Raw genomic sequence first — 20,543 nt, forward strand, 5'->3', positions numbered from 1 at the left:
AAAAGACTAAGATTGTTCTTCCCATTTAATGAATTACTTCCCCTCACGTCAAAATATGCATTTAACCTCAACGGAAGTTAAATACCGTTTGCTTAGTTCTAGAGTCATTTAATTGTTGCTCTGGCAGCGGTAGTTAACTGTCGTTTTTGTCTGTTATGCAAGCAGTGAAAATTGTGATGTCGACCAAGGTACAAATCGGCCTATCTCAACATCTGTAATGCAAGCCACCATTCCAGAAGTTGTATAACAAATTCACCAACAACATTTGTACATAACCAACACAATTACATAAACTGCTCATAAAGGACCGAGTTTAGTTCCACCGGAACCAACACTTCAGAAATAGGTTAACTGTATCTAGATCAAAATGGTACAATTACTATCAATTCTTTGCTAGCTTAGATCTTCTGAGCATTTAGTCGCTACCTCTCAGTGGAGGAGGAAAAAACTTATCCCATGATCAAACTTTTCGTCTGCTCAGAAAAATAGGAAAAAATGTATTATGTTAACAAAATGGTATGAATAAAAAACCTAAATATGAATGTACCAAGAAACATATGTAATGCAAATATGTTGTCATCATCATATAACATATTATCCAACAACCAAACATTGTCCTACTAAGTTGGGTCGACAAATAACATATTATCCGTGCAATCGAATTAAAAAAAAAATTAAATGATAATCAGTAGGTAACAGCCTGCAACTTCAGTGCTTGATATAAATAAGCAAGCATTAACAATTGATCAAGTCCTCTTTGTATGAACATGGTCAGTGCGTCTGCTTTATTGGGGGAGCAAATGAAACACATGGTTGCTTCAGCTTATATTGATTGATCCTGCTTGGTCCAAAGCAACAAAGTTGATTAAAAGGCTAAAAGAACACAATTAATGTAACTCTATATTATGTTATTATTGGTGAAAAATTGCTGCTTTCAAATTTCAAAATCCTCTAAGGTTAATCAATTAGACCAAAACTCTAATAACATAAAGGACCAGAGTGGTTGACGGAGGAAGAGTTAAGGGACCAAAACGAAACCAAAAAGTAAGTTAAGGGACCAAATTGTAACGTTAATAACTTATGGGACCAAAAGGTAACCAACAAATAACTTAAGGGACCAAATTGTAACGTTAATAACTTATGGGACCAAAATGTAACCAACAAATAACTTAAGGGACCAAATCATTAATTAAGCCAAAAAATTCAGACAAGTAAATTATCGAACAAAACATACTTTCATGAAGTCGATACCAAGCTTTCAACATATCCCTTTGGCGTATAACCACCAAATTTTATTGGTACTTTTAATTCTCTTTACTCTATTATCTCGCCAATTGTAGTGAATTACTTGGTCTTCACGATTGATTGCAAATATCACCGTGTCACCATTCCCAGAAACACATAATGGGTATACAATCGATTCAGGAACATAATCGTAATCCAGCAAACGAGGGCGATAATCCATTTGAAGATTTGGATAACTAATTTTAAGGAATTGAACCCAAGACTCTTCAACTCCAAATTCCTTCATTTGCCATATGATAAAATATGTTTTCCTGTAATCATAAGAAAAACAAAGACAATCATTCAAGATAGAAAGAGTTGGAGCAATTGTTGGAGGATTGCGTAGCTCTTCCTCACAACATCGAGGTAGCAACAACTGTGTATATGTCTCAGTCCCCAACTCAAGAGAGATAATCACCCAATTAATACTATTATTGAAATAAACCAATTAATACTATTATTGAAATAAACACCCTGACTCGTAGAAAAACATAAAGGATGATACACCAATTCCACAGGGAAACAATCAATATTTCTCCAAACATTATCACCCAAACTAAAAACTCTTACCGAGGATGTCATAAGGCTGTCCTCAATTTTCAAACTTAACGACACCACCTTATAAGTGTCCGTTAAATTATCATAGCCAAACACAAACCTGCAAATATATGTCTCAGGGTTCCATAATGGATATTTGTGAAAAGACATTAATGTTTCAGATATAGTCCTTGTGGCTGGGTTCCTGAAAGAGAACGAGTGGTCAGTATACGCAGCTGATGAAGAACAACCTTGCAAGCAGACCAATCCATTGCACGAACCAATCATTGACCTGGCGTCCTTGAAATTGAATCGATAGTAAGGATCGTCGTCTGTAAGGGTGATAGAATTCGAGGTGGTATCCAGCAAACGAGAGATGGGTACTGCCCTACAATCCACCGAACCTTGTAGGTGTTTTGAGAAAAGTGCTAGGTGTGTCATTCGTGTCGATTGCCTTTTTAGGTGCATTTTGACGAAGATTAAATCAGAGAATAGGGTTTTCCACGACTTGCATACACACTTCATCCGTATCAGAGATTTTACATCAAGGAACGTTAGGATTTCGACAATAAGTTCGGCATGGAGAATTACCAGAAGCGCCGCTACTTTGGGCTGAGGAGGGATATTCATGAGAACGGTGTTCTGCGTTTGTTGAAAATGAAACCATTTAAATTATTTTCAAGGAAGAAACCCTATCTCGGAATTTGTTTGTGTTGCTGTTGATATATACAAGGCTTGTATCCCTAGTGGTCATTTTAATATTTTTTGAGCACGGTGTTATTTCTTTTTCTTTTTTTTTTTTTTGAGGGCAAGTGTTATTTTATTTTTATCTTCTTTTTTTTTTTTTTAAAAAAACTTGTTAAAAAAACGAGGTTTTTTACTAGTACATATTTTTTAACCTACTAATTCATTTTATAAATTCTAACGGAAAGACGGGCTTGCGGTACATTTTGAAAATTATGAACTGTGTTTTACGATGAAATTTTGATTTTGATTAAAAGTATTCGATCTATTATTAAAAAAAGATATATTCGATCTAGTTTGTTACACTTTTTAAAGCATAAAGGAAAAAAAAATTGGACATATATTCATATTGTGTTTGTTACGTTTTTATTTTTTTTATTTCTGATTTAAAGAACAAAGGATAAGGAAAAAAATTGATATATCGTGGACAATAAGGATTGAGTTTGTTACACTTTTTTAATTTTAATATTTGAATTTACTCTTATCTATTTATTACATGTGTTATTTGTATTTTGAGGGTAATTTGCGAAAGAGAAAAAACATGTTGGAACAAAATGAGTTTTAAACAATGCCTTAAGTTTTTATGATAACAAAGTAATAAAAGTTCAATTGGATATGCTAATATTTGCCCAAGTGTGCGGAACATAGACTAAAATTTATTATGTCTTAATCAAAGTATTGGTTCTAAAACAACAAATTGAAAGGCAAGGAATTTCATGAGAAACTATGTTGCAAGTAGGAATATGAAAGAGTCGGACTTTGAAGATTATCCAGACTCTAGAAGCAGTCAGACTCTTAAGATCTTTCAGACTCTGAAGATCAGGATCTGGACAAGCTAAAGGACAAATGAGCTGGAGCTTTGAAGATCAAGTCTGAATTATTCTCAAGATCAAGCACAATGGTCCTATTGTTCTATTGTTCTATTCCTAACACTTAATAGTGTAACATAAAAGATCCTGAGAAAAACATGTCTGATAGTGGTGATGGAGCTGCTGAGATTCCAGAAATGTATCATATGACTATGCTATTGATAATAAGCAGTCCGATTCTTACAAATCACCTACGTTCAATGGAGATCCTGAAACATTTTCTTGGTGGAAAAGTAAGATGTACAGTCACATCATTAGTATAGATGAAGAACTAAGGGATATCATTGAAGATGGTATTGACATACCAATTGATGAAGAAGGTGTAGCTATTGATAGAAAGAAACACACTGCTGCTCAGAAAAAGCTTTACAAAAAACATCAGAAAGTAAGAAGAATTATTGTTGCTGCTTTATCTCACAAGGAATACTTGAAGTTGGGTGACAAATCAACCGATAGCGCTATGTTCAAGTCTTTTTTGCTCTTGTTCAACATCTCCTTAATGACAACGATGTCATTTCTGTTGTTCCTTACCACGCTCTAGTTTCACTTCAACAAGCTTTTCTATCAGCTAAGGATCTTCTCCTCTTTTGCGCTCAATCAAGCAAGCTTTACATGGTGCGTGTAATGCTATTATACTACTAATTTAAATTTCAACTATTTACTTTATTTGATGTGTTATTAACAAGGTTTAGTATTATTGATGATGTCACGAAAATCGAGGCCTAACTCATCCCTACAAAACTGGCTTTGTAGAGATGAGTTAGGCCTCGATATTCGTGACAGATGATACTTGATACTCGATTCACATGTAAAATTTAATTTGAGCTGGTAGGCCTAACTCATCCCTACTTTATTTTACATTTTTTTAATAAAATTTTATTTGAGCTGGTAGGCAGAGGATGGGGGTTCTTCGGGGTGCCAACCTAGTTGGGATGTCGTTGCTTCCCCTTGATGTCTCTCCACGCTCCTGGTTTAGCAAAATAAAAAAGATATATATTATGATAAAATATTTTTGATATATATGATTAAAATGAGCTATTTTTATATTGTCTAATATTGTTCCTATTATTTCTTCAAACAAAAATTGATCATATTTTAGTGGGCTGTTCATATTTTAATTTGGAAATATCATTTGGGCTACTTTATATTATTAAAAAGTCAGCACCAATTTATAATTTGGGCTACTTGTATTCTTTCCAACTATGTTACCAGTGTTTGTTTTTTCTTTTCCGATTGGTTTTGTTGTTTGCTATTGTAGATATTTGAGAGGGAGAAAATTAAATGCAAATTCAGTGATCTTGCTTCTCATTTTGAACAAGCTATAAGCGATATTTCATATGACAAACTTGATATTTCTGAGGACTTCAAGGAGCAGGTGAAATATTTTACTTGCTTAGTAAGTTTAAGTTGAAATGTGAGTGAGGGTAACTATTTCAATAGGCTTAATCCCTTTGGTTGCAATTGCGTGAATTACGGTCGCCAATCTGTCCATTACCATTTTGTTCCCCTGTCTATTAACCGTGCAAATAATAATGCTGGGAGTCTATGTTACCAATGTGTGCTGTCTTGGTCTAACATTGACAATTTGAGCGTGCACAACATTACAAAGGTATCACGAATTACGATTAGTTTAGTGCTACATGCACAACCCGTTTTTTTGTACATTGTATAGAAAGAGAGGTTAGAGCACATCCGTCTATTTAGATAGTTGGGGGAACCAAGTTGTGCAACTTAAACTCAATTTCATATATTGTTAAAATTTGAAACACAATTTCATGATTTTATGAACAATGTAATAATGTGTGTTTCATAGAACATTAGGCCGCGTTGGATTTATAAAGCCAAATGAAATGAAGATGATTTTGAAGTTAAAAGTAAACTCATGAAACATTTTCTCAAACCAAACAAATCATTGATTTCTCATTGATATGTTGCTTATTGCATGAAACATCTTCAATTTCAAGGTATTGATGGTCGGCTTTTATTGTTGTCATCAGGTTGCACTTGTTACTGAAACCTGCTGTCCATCTATAACAAAAGTTCTGATGTGAATACTGAACCTGCTGCACTGCGTTTAATCTATGATAAGCTACAATTTGTGAGTGTGGATGATATCAAACACGTGTCACGTGCACTATATAAGATGATTGTTCACAAGGGTCAGCTTTGAGAAAAACACAAAGGGGTTGTCAACTGTGCTGAAAAGAACTGAAGATTTTTTGTTGAAGGAATCTGAAAACATTGCTACGTTGCCGAGTGGGGATACGTTGTCAGTCCCCGGTTGTACCGAAGGAGTTTTGCTGCCCAATATCTCTTGAGCTAATGAAAGATCCCGTTACCATTTCCACAGGACAGGTTTGTACCTGAGAAGTGATTGCTTATTTATTTTCTCAATATTTAGTTTTATTTCTATCATCTCCAAACATGGTGTTTAGATCTCTCATGACTGACCGATATGCTTAGGATTTTAGTAATAGGAATGTGAAAAAAAATAAAAATTAGTGTTATCCCGTGAAACTTTTCTAAATGGTACTCCCTCTGTCCCATAATAATTGTCATAATCAGTTTTCAATTTAAGCTAATGAGTTTAATTTGGTGAAATTGTTATTCTCCCTCATTTATAATTAGAATTTCTCCTTAACTTTTGTGAAATGATCAACTATGTCAAATTTTGTGGGACGGAGGGCGTGCCTTAGAAGCACTCTTTGGTTTGGTGTCTTTTGCATTGTTAAGCTAACATGATCAATACTCAATAAAGAGCAATCAATAACCAAAAGTGATGCTCTGTAAGAAACTGCAAGAACAGTGAAGAAAATGAACTTTATGATCAAGGATTGACAACATGTCTATGATCAATACTCATCATTAATTAATTTAGTTATAGGTACTTCAATACAATTAAAAGATAATATCAGGTGTCTCTTGAAGATTGGATAGATATACTTGGGAGAACAAATGAATATTTTTTATGTCACATACCGATACAAGTTTTTTACTGGAAATTCTTATGAAAATATTATATATATTTTCACTTAGAGTAATATAATGTTACTTTGAGGTAACATACTGAAATTTAAAACAGTATTATCTATATTTTCACTTAGAGTAATATAATGTTACTTTGAGGTAACATACTGAAATTTAAAACAGACATCAGTTTAAAAAATAACAGTATGGTTTCTGCAGACATATGACCGAGTTGCATAAAGAAATGGATTGATGCAGGGAATCAAGCATGTCCCCACACTCGGAAGATTATTTCCAACTCCATCGTCACACCTAACAATGTTTTATACCGCCGGATATACAACTGGTGCGCCGGATATACAATTGGTGTAAGGAAAATGGACTGGAACCACCTAGAAGGTTAGTAAATTTTTGGCTCTGTATGGAAAAATCAGATGGCTCTTCTGAACTAATCAGATGGCTCTTCTGGAACCACCTATAAGTAGATGTTTGTATAGAAAATGGGTTAATGAGCCATACTACCTTAATGAGGAAACTTATTTCCGGTTGCATTGAGGATCAGCGTTGTTTTTCAGATCAGCACTATATCAAACACAGTTATTTTTCTGTCTACCCATCCCCCTCCCCCCCCTCTCCCTCCCTCTCTCTCTCTCTCTCTCTCTCACTCTCTCTCTCATGCTTATTTTTCTGTCTACCCATCCCCCTCCCCCCCCTCTCCCTCCCTCTCTCTCTCTCTCTCTCACTCTCTCTCTCATGCACACGCATACACACAATCTTGTTCGAAACATTTTTCTAGATGCATTCGGTTCTAAACAAATTTTGATGTTGTAAGTGGTGCATAATGATCACTTATTTTCTCTGAACAACCGGAACTAGAATCTCTCTTCCAACCACTGATAGAAAACATAATATTTTGGATTTACTACATTAAATTTAGTGTTTTATTAGATAGATTATTGCTTAAAATAGGCATACTGACAGGTATTATGGGTAGTCAAAGGACGGAGAGGTTTTTGTTAAATAGGCATATTGAAGTATTGTGAGTAATTAAAATAGGGATATTTAATTTGTAGTTAAAAGGATTTTGTTTTGTCTTTTTCACATCTTTATAATTTGAGAATAGTACTTTTGTTGCGATCTCTCAAACGCTCATCCTTGCATTTCCTAATGATGTTTTACTTAAACTGAGTGTCTTTATCCTGAATTTATTGCAGGAGATCTCCGTCTTCTTGCAATGCATGATCATGCTTTTCGAAAGACGTTGATTGCTGAAGCTGGTTTTATACCCCTCCTCGTTGATCTCCTCTATATTCATGATGCTGGCACCCAAGAGAATGCGGTTACTTCTCTTCTCAATCTATCTATCTACGAAGAAAACAAAGACCGCATCATGGCTTCCAAGGCTGTGCTGGGAATCCTTCATGTTCTCAAGAGTGGTAGTATGGAAGCTCACTACTAGGTCCAAAATCAACGCAACTGAATAACCTCACGTGGGTTTCAAATTATGTTTGATGAAAGAGACAATTCAAATCAAATAAGACTCCCTAGTACTTTAATCTTTTTTACGCTTGTGAACTCGATCTCATGTTTCTACCTTTGCCCCTCCCCACATTTGCATGGCCACGAGGTTACTCATCTATTAAAAAATTACAGTTGGGTTATATAACTTTTTACGTCAAAATCTCAAACTGAATCTCTAACAAATCTTTACTAATTTCTCATTTATTTAAACCATGAATAGTGTCTTACGAAATTTTTTTGTATCAACCATATTATATGTGCGATGAAAACTCTAAGTATAAACATAAGTCGCCAATATAAATAGGTCTCCCTTCAAACTCGAGACTTTGCATAAAGGACTGAGTTTAGTTCCATCGGAACCACCTTTAGTTTTGTACTTTTTAATGGTGCAAACTATCAACATCTTTAAAAAGTGAATCATAAATAGGTTAATTGTATCCAAATCAAAATAGTACAATTACTATCAATTCTTTGCTAGCCTAGCTCATCTGAGCATTTAGTCGCTACCTCTCAGTGGAGGAGGAAAAAACTTAGGAAAAAATGTATTATGTTAACAAAAAGGTATGAATAAAAAACCTATGGATGTACCAAGAAACATATGTAATGCAAATATGCTGTCATCATTGTATTATCCAACAACCAAGCTTTGTCCTACTAAGTTGGGTCGACAAATAACATATTATCCGTGCAATCGAATTAAAAAAAATTAAATGATAATCAGTAGGTAACAGCCTGCAACTTCAGTGCTTGATATAAATAAGCTAGCATTAACAATTGATCAAGTCCTCTTTGTATGAGCTTGGTCAGTGCCTCTGCTTTATTGGGAGAGCAAATGAAACACATGGTTGCTTCAGCTTATATTGATTGATCCTGCTTGGTCCAAAGTAACAAAGTTTATTAAAAGGCTAAAAAACAGAATTAATGTAACTCTAGATTATGTTATTATTGGTGAAAACTTGCTGCTTTCAAATTTCAAAATCCTCTAAGGTTAATCAATTAGACTCAGAAAACAATACTCAATAATCATCAAAATCTAAGCAAAACTACATAATACCATATTTAAAAGCGACCTTGCACCTCAAACATGCTTATTACCAGTATTATTTTTAACCACTCATTAGATCAACCACTTTTGCCATTGTGAACCTAAACACTGAGAACCCAATTATATAACTATCTATTTTTCTATAACCAGAAAGTGACTTTACAGAAATAGTTTTTTATTTTATTATTTTTTTTTAAAATGACAAATGTTCTTCTATACCATCAGATGTAGAATCAGTATCATCATGGTCAATACCCCGCTATTTGGCTTCTATATATTTCTATTTGGCCACCATCAAGGTTGTCGGACTCGCGAGTCTACATAGAATCAAAAAGCAACACAACGTAGAGGAGTTTCACATAGCACCCTGCTGCGCAACGCCGTTATAATTAATGGCTGTTACTTACTACAAAGATCTAATCGCCAATAAAAATTGACTAATCCTTACTAAGTATAATTTAAACCATGATTTTAGTTCATGCTAAGCTTACAAACAAGTTTGTCATACAAAGAGAGAATTGAAAAAAATTGGAATAAGTACATTGTATGCCGTACACAAATTCATACTAATTCAAACAAGCAAATCATCGAACAGAGACTTACCTTCAACAAGTCGATATCAAGCTTTCAATATATCCCTTGGCATAAAACCAACAAATTTCGTTGGTACTTTTAATTCTCTTTACTCTATTATCTCTCCAATTGTAGTGAATTACTTGGTCGTCACGATTGATTGCAAATATCACTGTGTCACCATTCTCAGAAACACACAATGGAATTACAATCAATTCGGAGTACAACTCACAACGGTTATAATCCATTTGAAGATTTAGATAACTAATTTTAAGGAATTGAACCCAAGACTCTTCAACTCCAAATTTCTTCATTTGCCATATGATAAAATGTGTTTTCCTGTAATCATAAGAAAAACAAAGACAATCATTCAAGATAGAAAGAGTTGGAGGAAGTGTTGGAGGATCGCGTAGCTCTTCCTCACAACATCGAGGTAGCAACAACTGTGTATATGTCTCGGTCCCCAACTCAAGCGAGATAATCACAAATTGTTCAATTGTAATCAAATGACAATTATATCGGTGACGGGCAAACCAATTAATACTATTATTGAAATAAACACCCTGACTCGAAGAATAACATAAAGGATGATACACCAATTCCACAGGGAAACAATCAATATTTCTCCAAACATTATCACCCAATGTAAAAACTCTTACCGAGGATGTCATAAGGCTGTCCCCAATTTTCAAACCTAACGACACAACCTTGTAAGTGTCCGTTAAATTATCATAACCAAACATGAACTTGCAAATATCTTCCCAGGGATCACTATTGTGATAATTGGCGAAAAGACATTAATGTTTCAGATATAGTCCTTGTGGCCGGGTTCCAGAAAGAGAACGAGTGGTCGGTATACGCAGCTGAATCTGATGAAGAACAACCTTGCAAGCAGACCAATCCATTGCACGAACCAACCATGCCCCTGGCGTTCTTGAAATTGAATTGGTAATAAGGATCGTCGTCTGTAAGGGTGATAGAATTCAAGGTGGAATCCAGCAAACGAGAGATGGGTACTGCCCTACAATCTACCAAACCTTGGGACATTTTTGAGAAAAGTGCTAGGTGTGTCATTCGTGTCGATTGCCTTTTCAGGTGCATTTTAACGAAGATTGGATCAGAGAATAGGGTTTTCCACGACTTGCATACACACTTCATCCGCGTAAGAGATTTTACATCAAGGAACGTTAGGATTTCGACAATAAGTTCGGCATGGAGAATTACCAGAAGCGCCGCCACTTTTGGCTGAGGAGGGATATTCATGAGAACGGTGCGGTTGTCGAAAGTGAAACCCTTCGAAAAGAAATTCAAGGAAGAAACCCTATCTGCTTTTTGTTTGTGTTGTTGATATACACCGGTTGTCGCTTGTGTCATTTTATTCTATCCTTTTAAACACGTGGTTTCATATCCTTCAGGAAAAAACTATGATACCTTAACCTATTAGTCCATTTTAAAAAAAATAATTAAATTGATAGTATTTTTGTTGAATAGCCCAATGCCCCACCCCAATTGGTGTACACTTGTGACCACGAAAATTAAATCAATAGACACTAGGGCTTTTTCTTTTCTTTTTTTTGAAAGAAATAAGCTTATAGCTTTTCATTATTGATCAAAGTAGAAATACAATGTGGAATATTGTGATAAATATGGAAACTAGCATTATATGGTGCTTCCTTAGCTAGACTATGGGCGACACCATTGGCTTGTCTCCTAATGAACTTTACATCCGAGTTCGTTAGATCAGTTCCCAGCAGGTGTTTACAATCATTAATTATTGCCATGAAATCAGAGACACCGTCCTTCCCATAAATGTTGTATGCGACTACTTTAGAGTCTGTTTCGAAATCCATGTTTTCCAGATTGAGTTCTTTTACCCACTGCAATGCAGATAAAAGGCCCAGAGCTTCACCCACGTCAACATCAAGTATGGGAGTGATCCATGCAGTTTTCGCTTTAACAAAGTTTCCTTCTGAATCTCGAATACAAACTCCAATTCCAGTTTTGTTGAGGGAATTGGAGAAAGATGCATCAACATTGCATTTAAGTCTCCCTCCTGATGGTTTTGTCCAATTAACAATCTCACTTTGCATACTATTTGGAGGACCCCGGTTTCGTGCTTCTTGTGCATTCTTCCAGCTGTTCAAAAAAACCTCCGCTCGGTCAACAATTTGTTGAATTGTTTCCACAACATTGGTCCACACTTTGTTGTTTCTGGTTTTCCAAATGCTCCATAAAATAACCCCAAACTTTTGTTTTTGTGTTGTGTCGAGTTGTTGAAGTATGCCAAAAATCAACTCGGTACAAGAGAGAGTGAGAGACCAGACCTGTTGAATTATATGCCACAGACCTGCAAGCTGCCAGCAGTTAATGATGATTTTGAACAAAACACAATTGACAAAAGATGAGGTGCAAAATCGCTCAAAAAAAAGGAGGGGGTGCAAAATCGCACAATTAGCAAAAAGATAGGGGGAAAAGTGCAATTAAGCCTTTTTTGTTGTGGTTTCTATTGATCAGTATGTGATTGATTTTGAGATGTTGCGTAAAAAACATTTATTTGGTAGTGAAAAGAAAAAAAAATGAAATGAAGAGCTCATGATAAATTTGTTTTCAAAAAGGTAGATACCCAAGTGGCTCCGTTAGATTGATGAATTGCTTAGTGAAGTTGACATCATGATAGAATGAAGAGCTTCTGTTTTCATTTTCTGATTCTGATTTTTTTGTTGAATACAACAAGGCCATGATTATTGACAAGAATAACGCAAAGCATATCTTATCATGTTAATGTTGTTGTTATTGATGGGAGTAGCTAACATTGTTTATATAAAGATATATTGTAACAAGATTAGGAAATACAAATAGGAAATACAAATTGAAACTAAGGATATGATCCTCTACAATAGAAATTCAATGAAGTGCAAATTTCAAATGGTAATAGAAGAGAGATTGATTCAGCCTTGATCTTGCCATAATAATAATAATAATAATAATAATAATAATAATAATAATAATAATTTGTATGTCATACTTCATATGCCTAAGTATCCATCAAGTTCTTATTTAAGAATTGTGTCCCATACACAAGTAACCCTAATGGAGGAAATTAAGCAGAACAAACTATCTCTAAAACTAAACATGAAAACATAAACACCTTAAACGTTTCCACATAAGGCCTTCATGAAATTGATTTCCTGCTTCATGGGAACCTCGGGATAAAACTCTAATCCATATAACTCATAATCATCGTTGAATGTCATTGGCACATATCCACCAAATTCATCTTCTGGAGTAGTCAAACCTTCAAAAATGTAATTAGGTTGGTTCTTAATTTTCACCATGTTCCTGGATTTTTTCTTGGCATTCTCGACTTGCTTAATGGCGTTCAAATGATTCTTAACATAACTATCGTTACGTCCTGGCAATCTTCTTGAAATTTCAGTCCAGTTGTCTCCAAATATGTTGTGGGCTTGATCTAGTATGTTTTGCTCCTCCTCACTCAATGGCTCATTCTACAATTATACAAAACATGTTTAGATTAGGTCTATATATAATTAAATAGAGGAAGATTTCCATTTCACCAATTTGTTTCCATTCATGTGCAATATTTTTATTATGTACTCCCTCCGGTCTCAAATGTAAGAAACAAAAAAAAAAAAAATACACACATCCATTAGGTTTTTCAATGAAATGTAATAACTAAAACTATTATGTCAATATTGTACAATCTATAAGAACTTGCATCAATGAATATAAAATAAATGTTAGCTACGAATTCCACTTGTTGTTATAAAATCATATACAAATGATGATTCAATTGCATTTATGCATTTAACTGATAAGCATTTCTATTTTTTTTATTTATTTTATGCGGTTTTATGTACATGTAAAAGCATTATATGTGTAGGTTTACGCAATAAAAGATAAAAAGGATTTTGCTAAAAAAAGTGTTAAAAAGGATTTAAAAAGAAACACCTTAATATCTGGTTTAAGATGGTACCATCTCTCCATGCATTGTTTTAAGGTCCATCGATTTAGAAAGAGATCCACGGATTCGACAAAAATGCTAAAAATATATATAAAAACAAGATAAGATTAATCAAATTGCAAAACAAAAGAGTTAAACATATATTGAACTTGAACCATAATAAAACTATATATGAAAACATGTAGTACGAAGTATAGAAATTATAAATGATTTTATGTACCTATTCTCTTTTGTAGTCCATTGATCAGCATTTATATTGGAATATTTGTGATGAATTTCATTATTCTCCTGAATAGTATTCTGCTGCTTATGGTAAATGAGAACGGGTTCTTGATCATGGTCTTGATATTTGTATCCAATTTCACTGGTTGCAAAACTAGAGTGATGGTTAACCTCATCCATATGATGTTCCTTATATTGAGTACAATCATTTTGAGACAAGGGAAACATTGTGGTGATCTCTAGGAGTTTTATGAAAAATCTCCAAAAAGATAAGAAAAAATTTCTGCAAAATTAGGAAATAACTCCATTAATGATATTGAAAAGAAAAGACTTTCTTTGTTTGTACCTATCAACTAATGATTACTAATATAATGCTGATATTTAACAAAAACATATCTAATTAAGTAAAAAAAAATGAAAACCGATCTAATCTCTTATAACCACAAAAAGAATCCGGTGAAGTTATCGATTTTGAAACTTTGTGGATTTGGTGTAATCAAATTTACTAAAATTTTGGATTGAATCAAATTAAAAGAGATTTTATCTATGAAACATGGACCCAGACTACAATGTAATCATAGGTGTCGTACTGGTGTCGATGTCGGGTATCCGACATCGGGACACACCTAATCCGAGAGAGGTGTAGGTGCTTCATAGGATTTGATCATAATCATCACTTTTAGGGTTCAAGACTTGCAAACATTTATCTAATGACCAAACCAAAAATAGATATTTTTAATCAACGAACCAAAAACTGATCTAACGAAATTGCATGTTTTCTGTCTTTTTTTTTTTCTTTGCAATTATTTTACATAAACTTCTTCTAACGTTTTCTAAGGAATATTGAATTGTGTTTTCATCTAACCTAGGTAAAAAAAAATAAAAAAAAAAATAAAAACACTCTCCCCTGCCAGTACCAAAGTTCTAAGAAATATTGAATTGTGTTTTCATCTAACCTAGGTAAAAAAAAAAAAAAAAAACTCTCCCCTGCCAGTACCAAAGAAAGTGGAAATTAACACAATATATTGCAGAAAACATAATTAAACCAGATTCTCTTAAAATAGATAAAACAATAAAAACAGCACCAATGGAAGAACGAATTAATAAAAAAAAAAAACACAATATATTGATGAAGTTTATTAAACCCTACCTTTATGGAGTGGACGGCTCTGAAGATGGTCTCTTTCTACCTTCTGTATATTCTTTTAGGGCTAAAATTCTCACCAAAGTTTTCAAAATTTTTGTCTTCACATGAGATGTATATATAGAACTTTCTTGAGGAAGTGAATATATAGAAGGTAATAAAAAAGAAAATATTAATTATGGAATCAATCAATTGATACAAATTTTCTCATAGAATCTATTCATTCTCTTTTGGTTGATTTTATTTTTTTTTAGTTGTTTCCATATTAATTTTTTATTGCATAAGATTTACGCACAATTTCTGCCACTTTTTATTCTAGATTTTCTCTAACTTTATTTAACGAAATTTACGAATTACATGATGTTATTTTTTTTGGTGTTTCCTTTTTTTTTGGTGGTGGTCGAGGTTCGAACCCATACCAACTGAGATAAGCTCACGAGGACATGATGTTTCCTTTTATTGAAAAATTAAATACATTTTCTTATTTTAAATGTTTTTCGTGATTCTACGATTGATATAAAAGCTAAATAATATTAATCATGGGGTATCTTTACCTTAGTAATTAATTGAGTTTCATTCTTTAACTCATTTTTATTATTTTTCAAACTTAATTATGATTGATTTAATGATCGACGTAACTCATTCAAAAGAAATTATCAATGTAATTTGGTTTTTCTTGTCAACAATATAACATTACTCCTTTTGGTCTTTTTCTCTATTAAACAATTCATTTTTTTAATGAGATAGGATATGTTGACACCTGATGTCAACGGATTCTTTGACGCCAAATCCTGTCCATTAGTATTTATAATTTTTTTTTTGAGAAAATTAGTATTTATAATCTTAATGGCTCATATTTATTGTACTACGGTGCTCATCTTCTTGCTAAACCCAGTCAATAATTATGCTTCTGATTTTTACGAAAAAGACCAACAGCCATGGATTTTATTTTTTTTGAATAAGCTAAATTAACTCACCTAAATTGGCACCAGAGAAAATCGAACCGGAGACCTTTAGTGGAGCACACTCCCAAGTTACAAGTCAATACTACTAGGTCAACCCAATTGGGTTTAACAACCATGGATTTTGATTTCAAAAAACAAAACAAAAAAACATAGCTTTTAATTTGTAGAATGTCGATTGTCGAGAACCATTCCACTTCACAATCTATGTTTTACGAGTTTACATCTAAAGAAAAATTTGCGGTGGTGGTGTTTGTTGACCTTTTGAAGAAATTAACTAGTTTATTTTTTTAGATAGTTTTATTAACAACTTTAGGAACTTGTGAAACTTGTTTTTTTGGATGGTTTTATGGATGGCCTAAACTTAGAGACTTATGAAACTTATGATTTTCTGTGCTAATTTTTGTATTTTGATGTTAAGTTGAGCATAATGTTTTATTACGGTAGTTTGGTATAGTTTGCCTTTGTAATTAAGTCAAATTGTGCATTATTGACATATTTACAGTATTATATTAGCTTATATATGTCATGCATATAATAAATTTTATATAATTTTAATTTTAGGTAAACTCGTACGAGTTCTCGAGTCAAGTTTACGAGTCGAGTTTACCTATGTAAAACGAGTTGAGGTAAACTCTCGAGTTGCAAAACCTTGGTTTTTACCAACAGCAAGCAGGAGAAAAAATTGACATGTAACTGGTGGCAATGGAAAAGCAAAACCTAAAACAATAACTAAAACAATGTATGTTGTCACCTCCCCTCAATGTGCTCTCTTTGCTCTCAACATGAAGAAACTTCTTTTCATTTGTTCTTTCAGTGCCCCTATGCCGTCCAGTTATGGTGTTGGTTAGCTGCTGTCCTGAACCGAGCCCTTCATTTTCAAGATAAAGAAGACATATGGTCTTTATGTGATCGAGCATGGAACCCTCAATGCAAACTGGTGATCACTTCTGCCCTTGTTAATCTCCTAAATGCCATCTGGTTTGCTAGGAACCAACTCAGGTTTCAGAACAAGAAAATCCATTGGAAAAGCTCTATCACCTCAATTCTTTCAAACACATCTTTTGCTGGTAATAATTCAAAGGCAGTGGCTTCCAATTCTATAACAGATTTTGCTATTCTGAAAAAATTTCACGTTGTCATCCATCCTCCAAAGGCTCCGAAAATTATTGAAGTATTATGGCATCCTCCAGTTTTCCAATGGATTAAATGCAACACTGATGGTTCATCCAATAATGTAGCATCATCTTGTGGAGGAATTTTTAGAGATAAAGATTCAATTTTTATTTGTTGTTTCGCTGAAAACACGGGTAAAGGTAGTGCATTCCATGCGGAGCTTTCTGGAGCAATGAGAGCCATTGAGATTGCGTATCAAAACCATTGGGCTCACTTATGGTTAGAATCTGATTCTGTGCTAGTTATAAATGCTTTCAAGAATCATTCTCTGGTTCCTTGGAACCTAAGAAACAGGTGGAACAATTGTATGTTGAAGCTGAGGAACATGAACTTTTTTGCGACTCATGTGTATAGGGAGGGAAATCACTGTGCGGACACATTAGCCGGTTTGGGAAGTCAGTTGAATGTGCTTACTGTTTGGTTTGAGATTCCCCTTTGTATTCGGGGTCATTATGCGCAAAACAGACTAGGGTTGCCTAGTTTTAGATTTGTTCTTCATTAAGGAGGTTTTGGTTTGGTCCCCCTCCTTTGTATCTCTCTTGTTTGTTTTCCCTTTCTTTTGGTTTTCTATCTATATATATATTTGGTAATGTAGCACACTGCTACATTATCCTTTTTGGTTAAAAAAAAAAAAAAAGGTGATCCACGGATAAGAATTCATGTTATTATGTGAATAATTGTTAGCCTTAAGGAGTATGTTAATTATTGTATTTTAATTTTGCAACAAGAAAATAAGAAGGATTATGATAAGATCATGTTTCCAATTTTAGTTTTTTTTTTTTTTGGTACAATCCAATTTTAATGTTTTAATCATTGAAAACAATAATAGTGTGATTGAAAATAATTGATGTATCTGATATTATATATATATATATATATATATATATATATATATATATATATATAATATAAATCAAATACACACATTATTCAATAAACTTACTAAGAAATTTATATCTTACAAAAAGAGAATAAAAGTGTCATGTATTCAATATATATATATATATATATATATATATATATATGAAAACCACTTATCTGAATAAAGTGGATGAAAAAAACAATTTAATGGGGTGATTTAGGATTAAAAATTGGTTGTAAACCACTCCTTATATGAGGAAGATCATGGCCGGCCCATAGCCCGTCGAGGTTGAGCTAGACCACCGAGCCTCATAATTTTTGGGGCCAATAATAATTTTTTTGTAAATATAAGGCCGAAAATATGCATTATATATCTTCAACCTTAAATACTATCAATCTATATGCAGCGGTTTGACGGTAAATTATTTGGAATGTGTGATGTTAGTCGTTAGTTCAAACCCCAGCGGGTGTGTTTTGCTCTACAAGGGTTTACACCCTTGTAGAGAAAACAAGGAAAACGCTAACGAGTGTCTCATGACACTCTTTAAAGATCTTAAATGGTAAGTTTTTTTGAAAATATGTGCACTCTATATAATAGAAATTGATGTTTTTTTAATGAATACTTTTTTTTTAATGAATACTTTTTAATTTGTAATCCTTAAAAAATGTTTCAAACCACTCGTTAGCAAGAGAGAGAAAAACAATTATATCAAGTTTGAACTAATTGATAGTTTATGAAATTCTGTGTGCAAAAGCTTCAAAGACAAAAAGTAAGGACAAAAAAACTAACAATAATTACCTTGATTTTTTTTCTTTTCCTTTTGACTACCTTAAATTATTATATTTATTCATTATTGACTGCATTAATTTTATTTATTTTTGGTCAAGGACCATAATAATTATTTTATTACAATAAAAAATAACATAAGCATATATAAATAGGTGCAATATTACACTCCATAAACCTAAGCATATCTCTCTCTCTCTCTATCCGCCGTACCTTCAACATATATCTCCTTTTTTGTGCCTGCTGCAACACCCACAAATTTCAATTTCAATCAATGGCTTTCAACTTCTCCTCCAATCTTGAACACCACATGTACGAAAACGGGATTGATTTGCTTGGATTTACGGTTGAACTGGCAATGAACATTGCCAATTTCATTTCGATAGACTATCACAACAGGCGTCTTCGTTGTGGATTTGTCTTGCGAAATGATTGTTTAACCCGTTTCTTTCGTTTTTGTGCATACTGGTATCTTTATAAATTGCTGGAGCTATTAGCTCACAACACTCCATTCTCGGTTGTTGATGAAAGTCTAGCATTTGAGATTTTGCAATTGATTGGAAATCTCAAATGGTTTTTTGAGGGAGCATGGTGGTCCAACCTCGAAGCCTTCTTGCTCGATCACGAGAAGTATAGCAGGATATTCGTCGAACAACTCGAGTATAGTGAAAAACTCTTGACGGAAATATCCGAAGATATTCGAATTAGAGAACAACAAGTTCTTGCGCAACAAAGAGCAATACTAGCTAAATGGAATGGTTCTGTGGAGGGATCTGAACAAGTCTTTAGAGAGAGCCTTGAGCACTTGGCCATGCATAAACAAGAATTGAAAAACGAGCTTACCAATACTGATGCCGAGCTTATGGAGGTTCACTCGAACTTGAAAGAAGCTCTAAAGGCCATAGCCAAACTTGCTTCTTTAGAATTCAATATTTTTTCTCCTAGCATTATTCGCGAAAAAGATACAATATAGGGCAGAACTTATACCTTTGTTTCTCGGTTTTTTCTTTGTTCTTGTTAGTAAAATAAAATAATACAGAGGAACATTGAATGATTGTTTAGTCATGATGATCAAAATAATATTTGGTGCAATTATGAAAATCAAAATAATTTCTTGTGTGTTAAATTCTTGATACAATTTTTAAAATTGTTTGCAGAAACTCTTTTGCTAGTTCTTTCACCTTTATTGTTTTCATGTATTTTGGGCAAATACACAGATTCACCCTATGATACTTTCAAGTTCTAATGGCTTGTGGTATGGATACCATAGATCTACCCATGAAGCTTTTGGAATGTTTATGTGACAAGAAAAAAATTAGATAATGTAAATATTTTTCATTTTATGGAGAATGTCCATTTGTTGGGTTTTTTTTTCATGTATAATATATGTTATGTCTGGTTCCATATTCTATTGAAATTCTGCCTTTAGATCGTTGGTCACTCAAGTATGAAGTTGGATAAATTAATGGACGATTTTAAGAAGGAAGAATTGTTTGGCAAAGTTGACGCAGGTATACACAATAATATTAGTAGTATTTTATTTAAGTATTTTATTTATTTTTTAAGTAGTATTTTATTTATTTTTTAAGTATTATTATGACACCGTCTTTGTCTGCATAATAAATTGATGCAGGTATACATTGTAATACTATGTGGTATACATTGTTGATGTTTATTTATTTTTTAAATAAATTATTACACCATATACGTCTTAAAATAAATTACGACATCATTTTTGTCTTCGTAATAAACAGGTCATAGTCACGTTATTTTCGAGTGCGAACTATTGTGTTGTTATTGCCAACTGTACTAACGGTTATTGTTTTGTTGCCAAGTATGTACACAGCCGAGTTTCAAAAAAGAGGTCTT

The 20,543-nt window shown here is 33.4% G+C and overlaps 3 protein-coding genes and 2 pseudogenes across 4 annotated transcripts; 1 reads left to right on the forward strand and 4 right to left on the reverse strand.

Moving 5' to 3' along the window:
- Nucleotides 1-449: 449 nt before the first annotated feature.
- LOC146905990 (F-box/kelch-repeat protein At3g06240-like) lies at nt 450-2,451 on the reverse strand. Its single transcript, XM_085728703.1, has 3 exons — nt 1,790-2,451; nt 1,349-1,556; nt 450-473 (listed from the first exon to the last, which is right to left on the reverse strand). Exons 1-3 carry the CDS (start codon nt 2,449-2,451, stop codon nt 450-452), a joined length of 894 nt encoding a protein of 297 aa, XP_085584829.1.
- Nucleotides 2,452-3,672: 1,221 nt separating this feature from the next.
- LOC146905991 (U-box domain-containing protein 13-like) lies at nt 3,673-7,860 on the forward strand (annotated as a pseudogene).
- A 794-nt stretch (nt 7,861-8,654) lies between these two features.
- Nucleotides 8,655-10,855, reverse strand: LOC146905992 (F-box/kelch-repeat protein At3g23880-like; annotated as a pseudogene). The gene is made up of 2 exons (XR_015018681.1): nt 9,571-10,855; nt 8,655-8,792 (listed from the first exon to the last, which is right to left on the reverse strand). The product of XR_015018681.1 is annotated as an F-box/kelch-repeat protein At3g23880-like (transcript).
- A 274-nt stretch (nt 10,856-11,129) lies between these two features.
- On the reverse strand, nt 11,130-11,630 carry LOC146905993 (uncharacterized). The gene has a single exon (XM_085728705.1). The coding sequence runs from the start codon at nt 11,628-11,630 to the stop codon at nt 11,130-11,132; it is 501 nt and encodes a 166-aa protein (XP_085584831.1).
- Nucleotides 11,631-12,689: 1,059 nt separating this feature from the next.
- Nucleotides 12,690-13,972, reverse strand: LOC146905994 (uncharacterized). The gene is made up of 3 exons (XM_085728706.1): nt 13,743-13,972; nt 13,510-13,600; nt 12,690-13,046 (listed from the first exon to the last, which is right to left on the reverse strand). Exons 1-3 carry the CDS (start codon nt 13,970-13,972, stop codon nt 12,690-12,692), a joined length of 678 nt encoding a protein of 225 aa, XP_085584832.1.
- Nucleotides 13,973-20,543: the final 6,571 nt, after the last annotated feature.

This window comes from Medicago sativa, chromosome 7, assembly GCF_051527215.1.
Source record: "Medicago sativa cultivar Bolivia chromosome 7, Bolivia_mono, whole genome shotgun sequence".
In the NCBI taxonomy this organism is placed as follows: domain Eukaryota; kingdom Viridiplantae; phylum Streptophyta; class Magnoliopsida; order Fabales; family Fabaceae; genus Medicago; species Medicago sativa.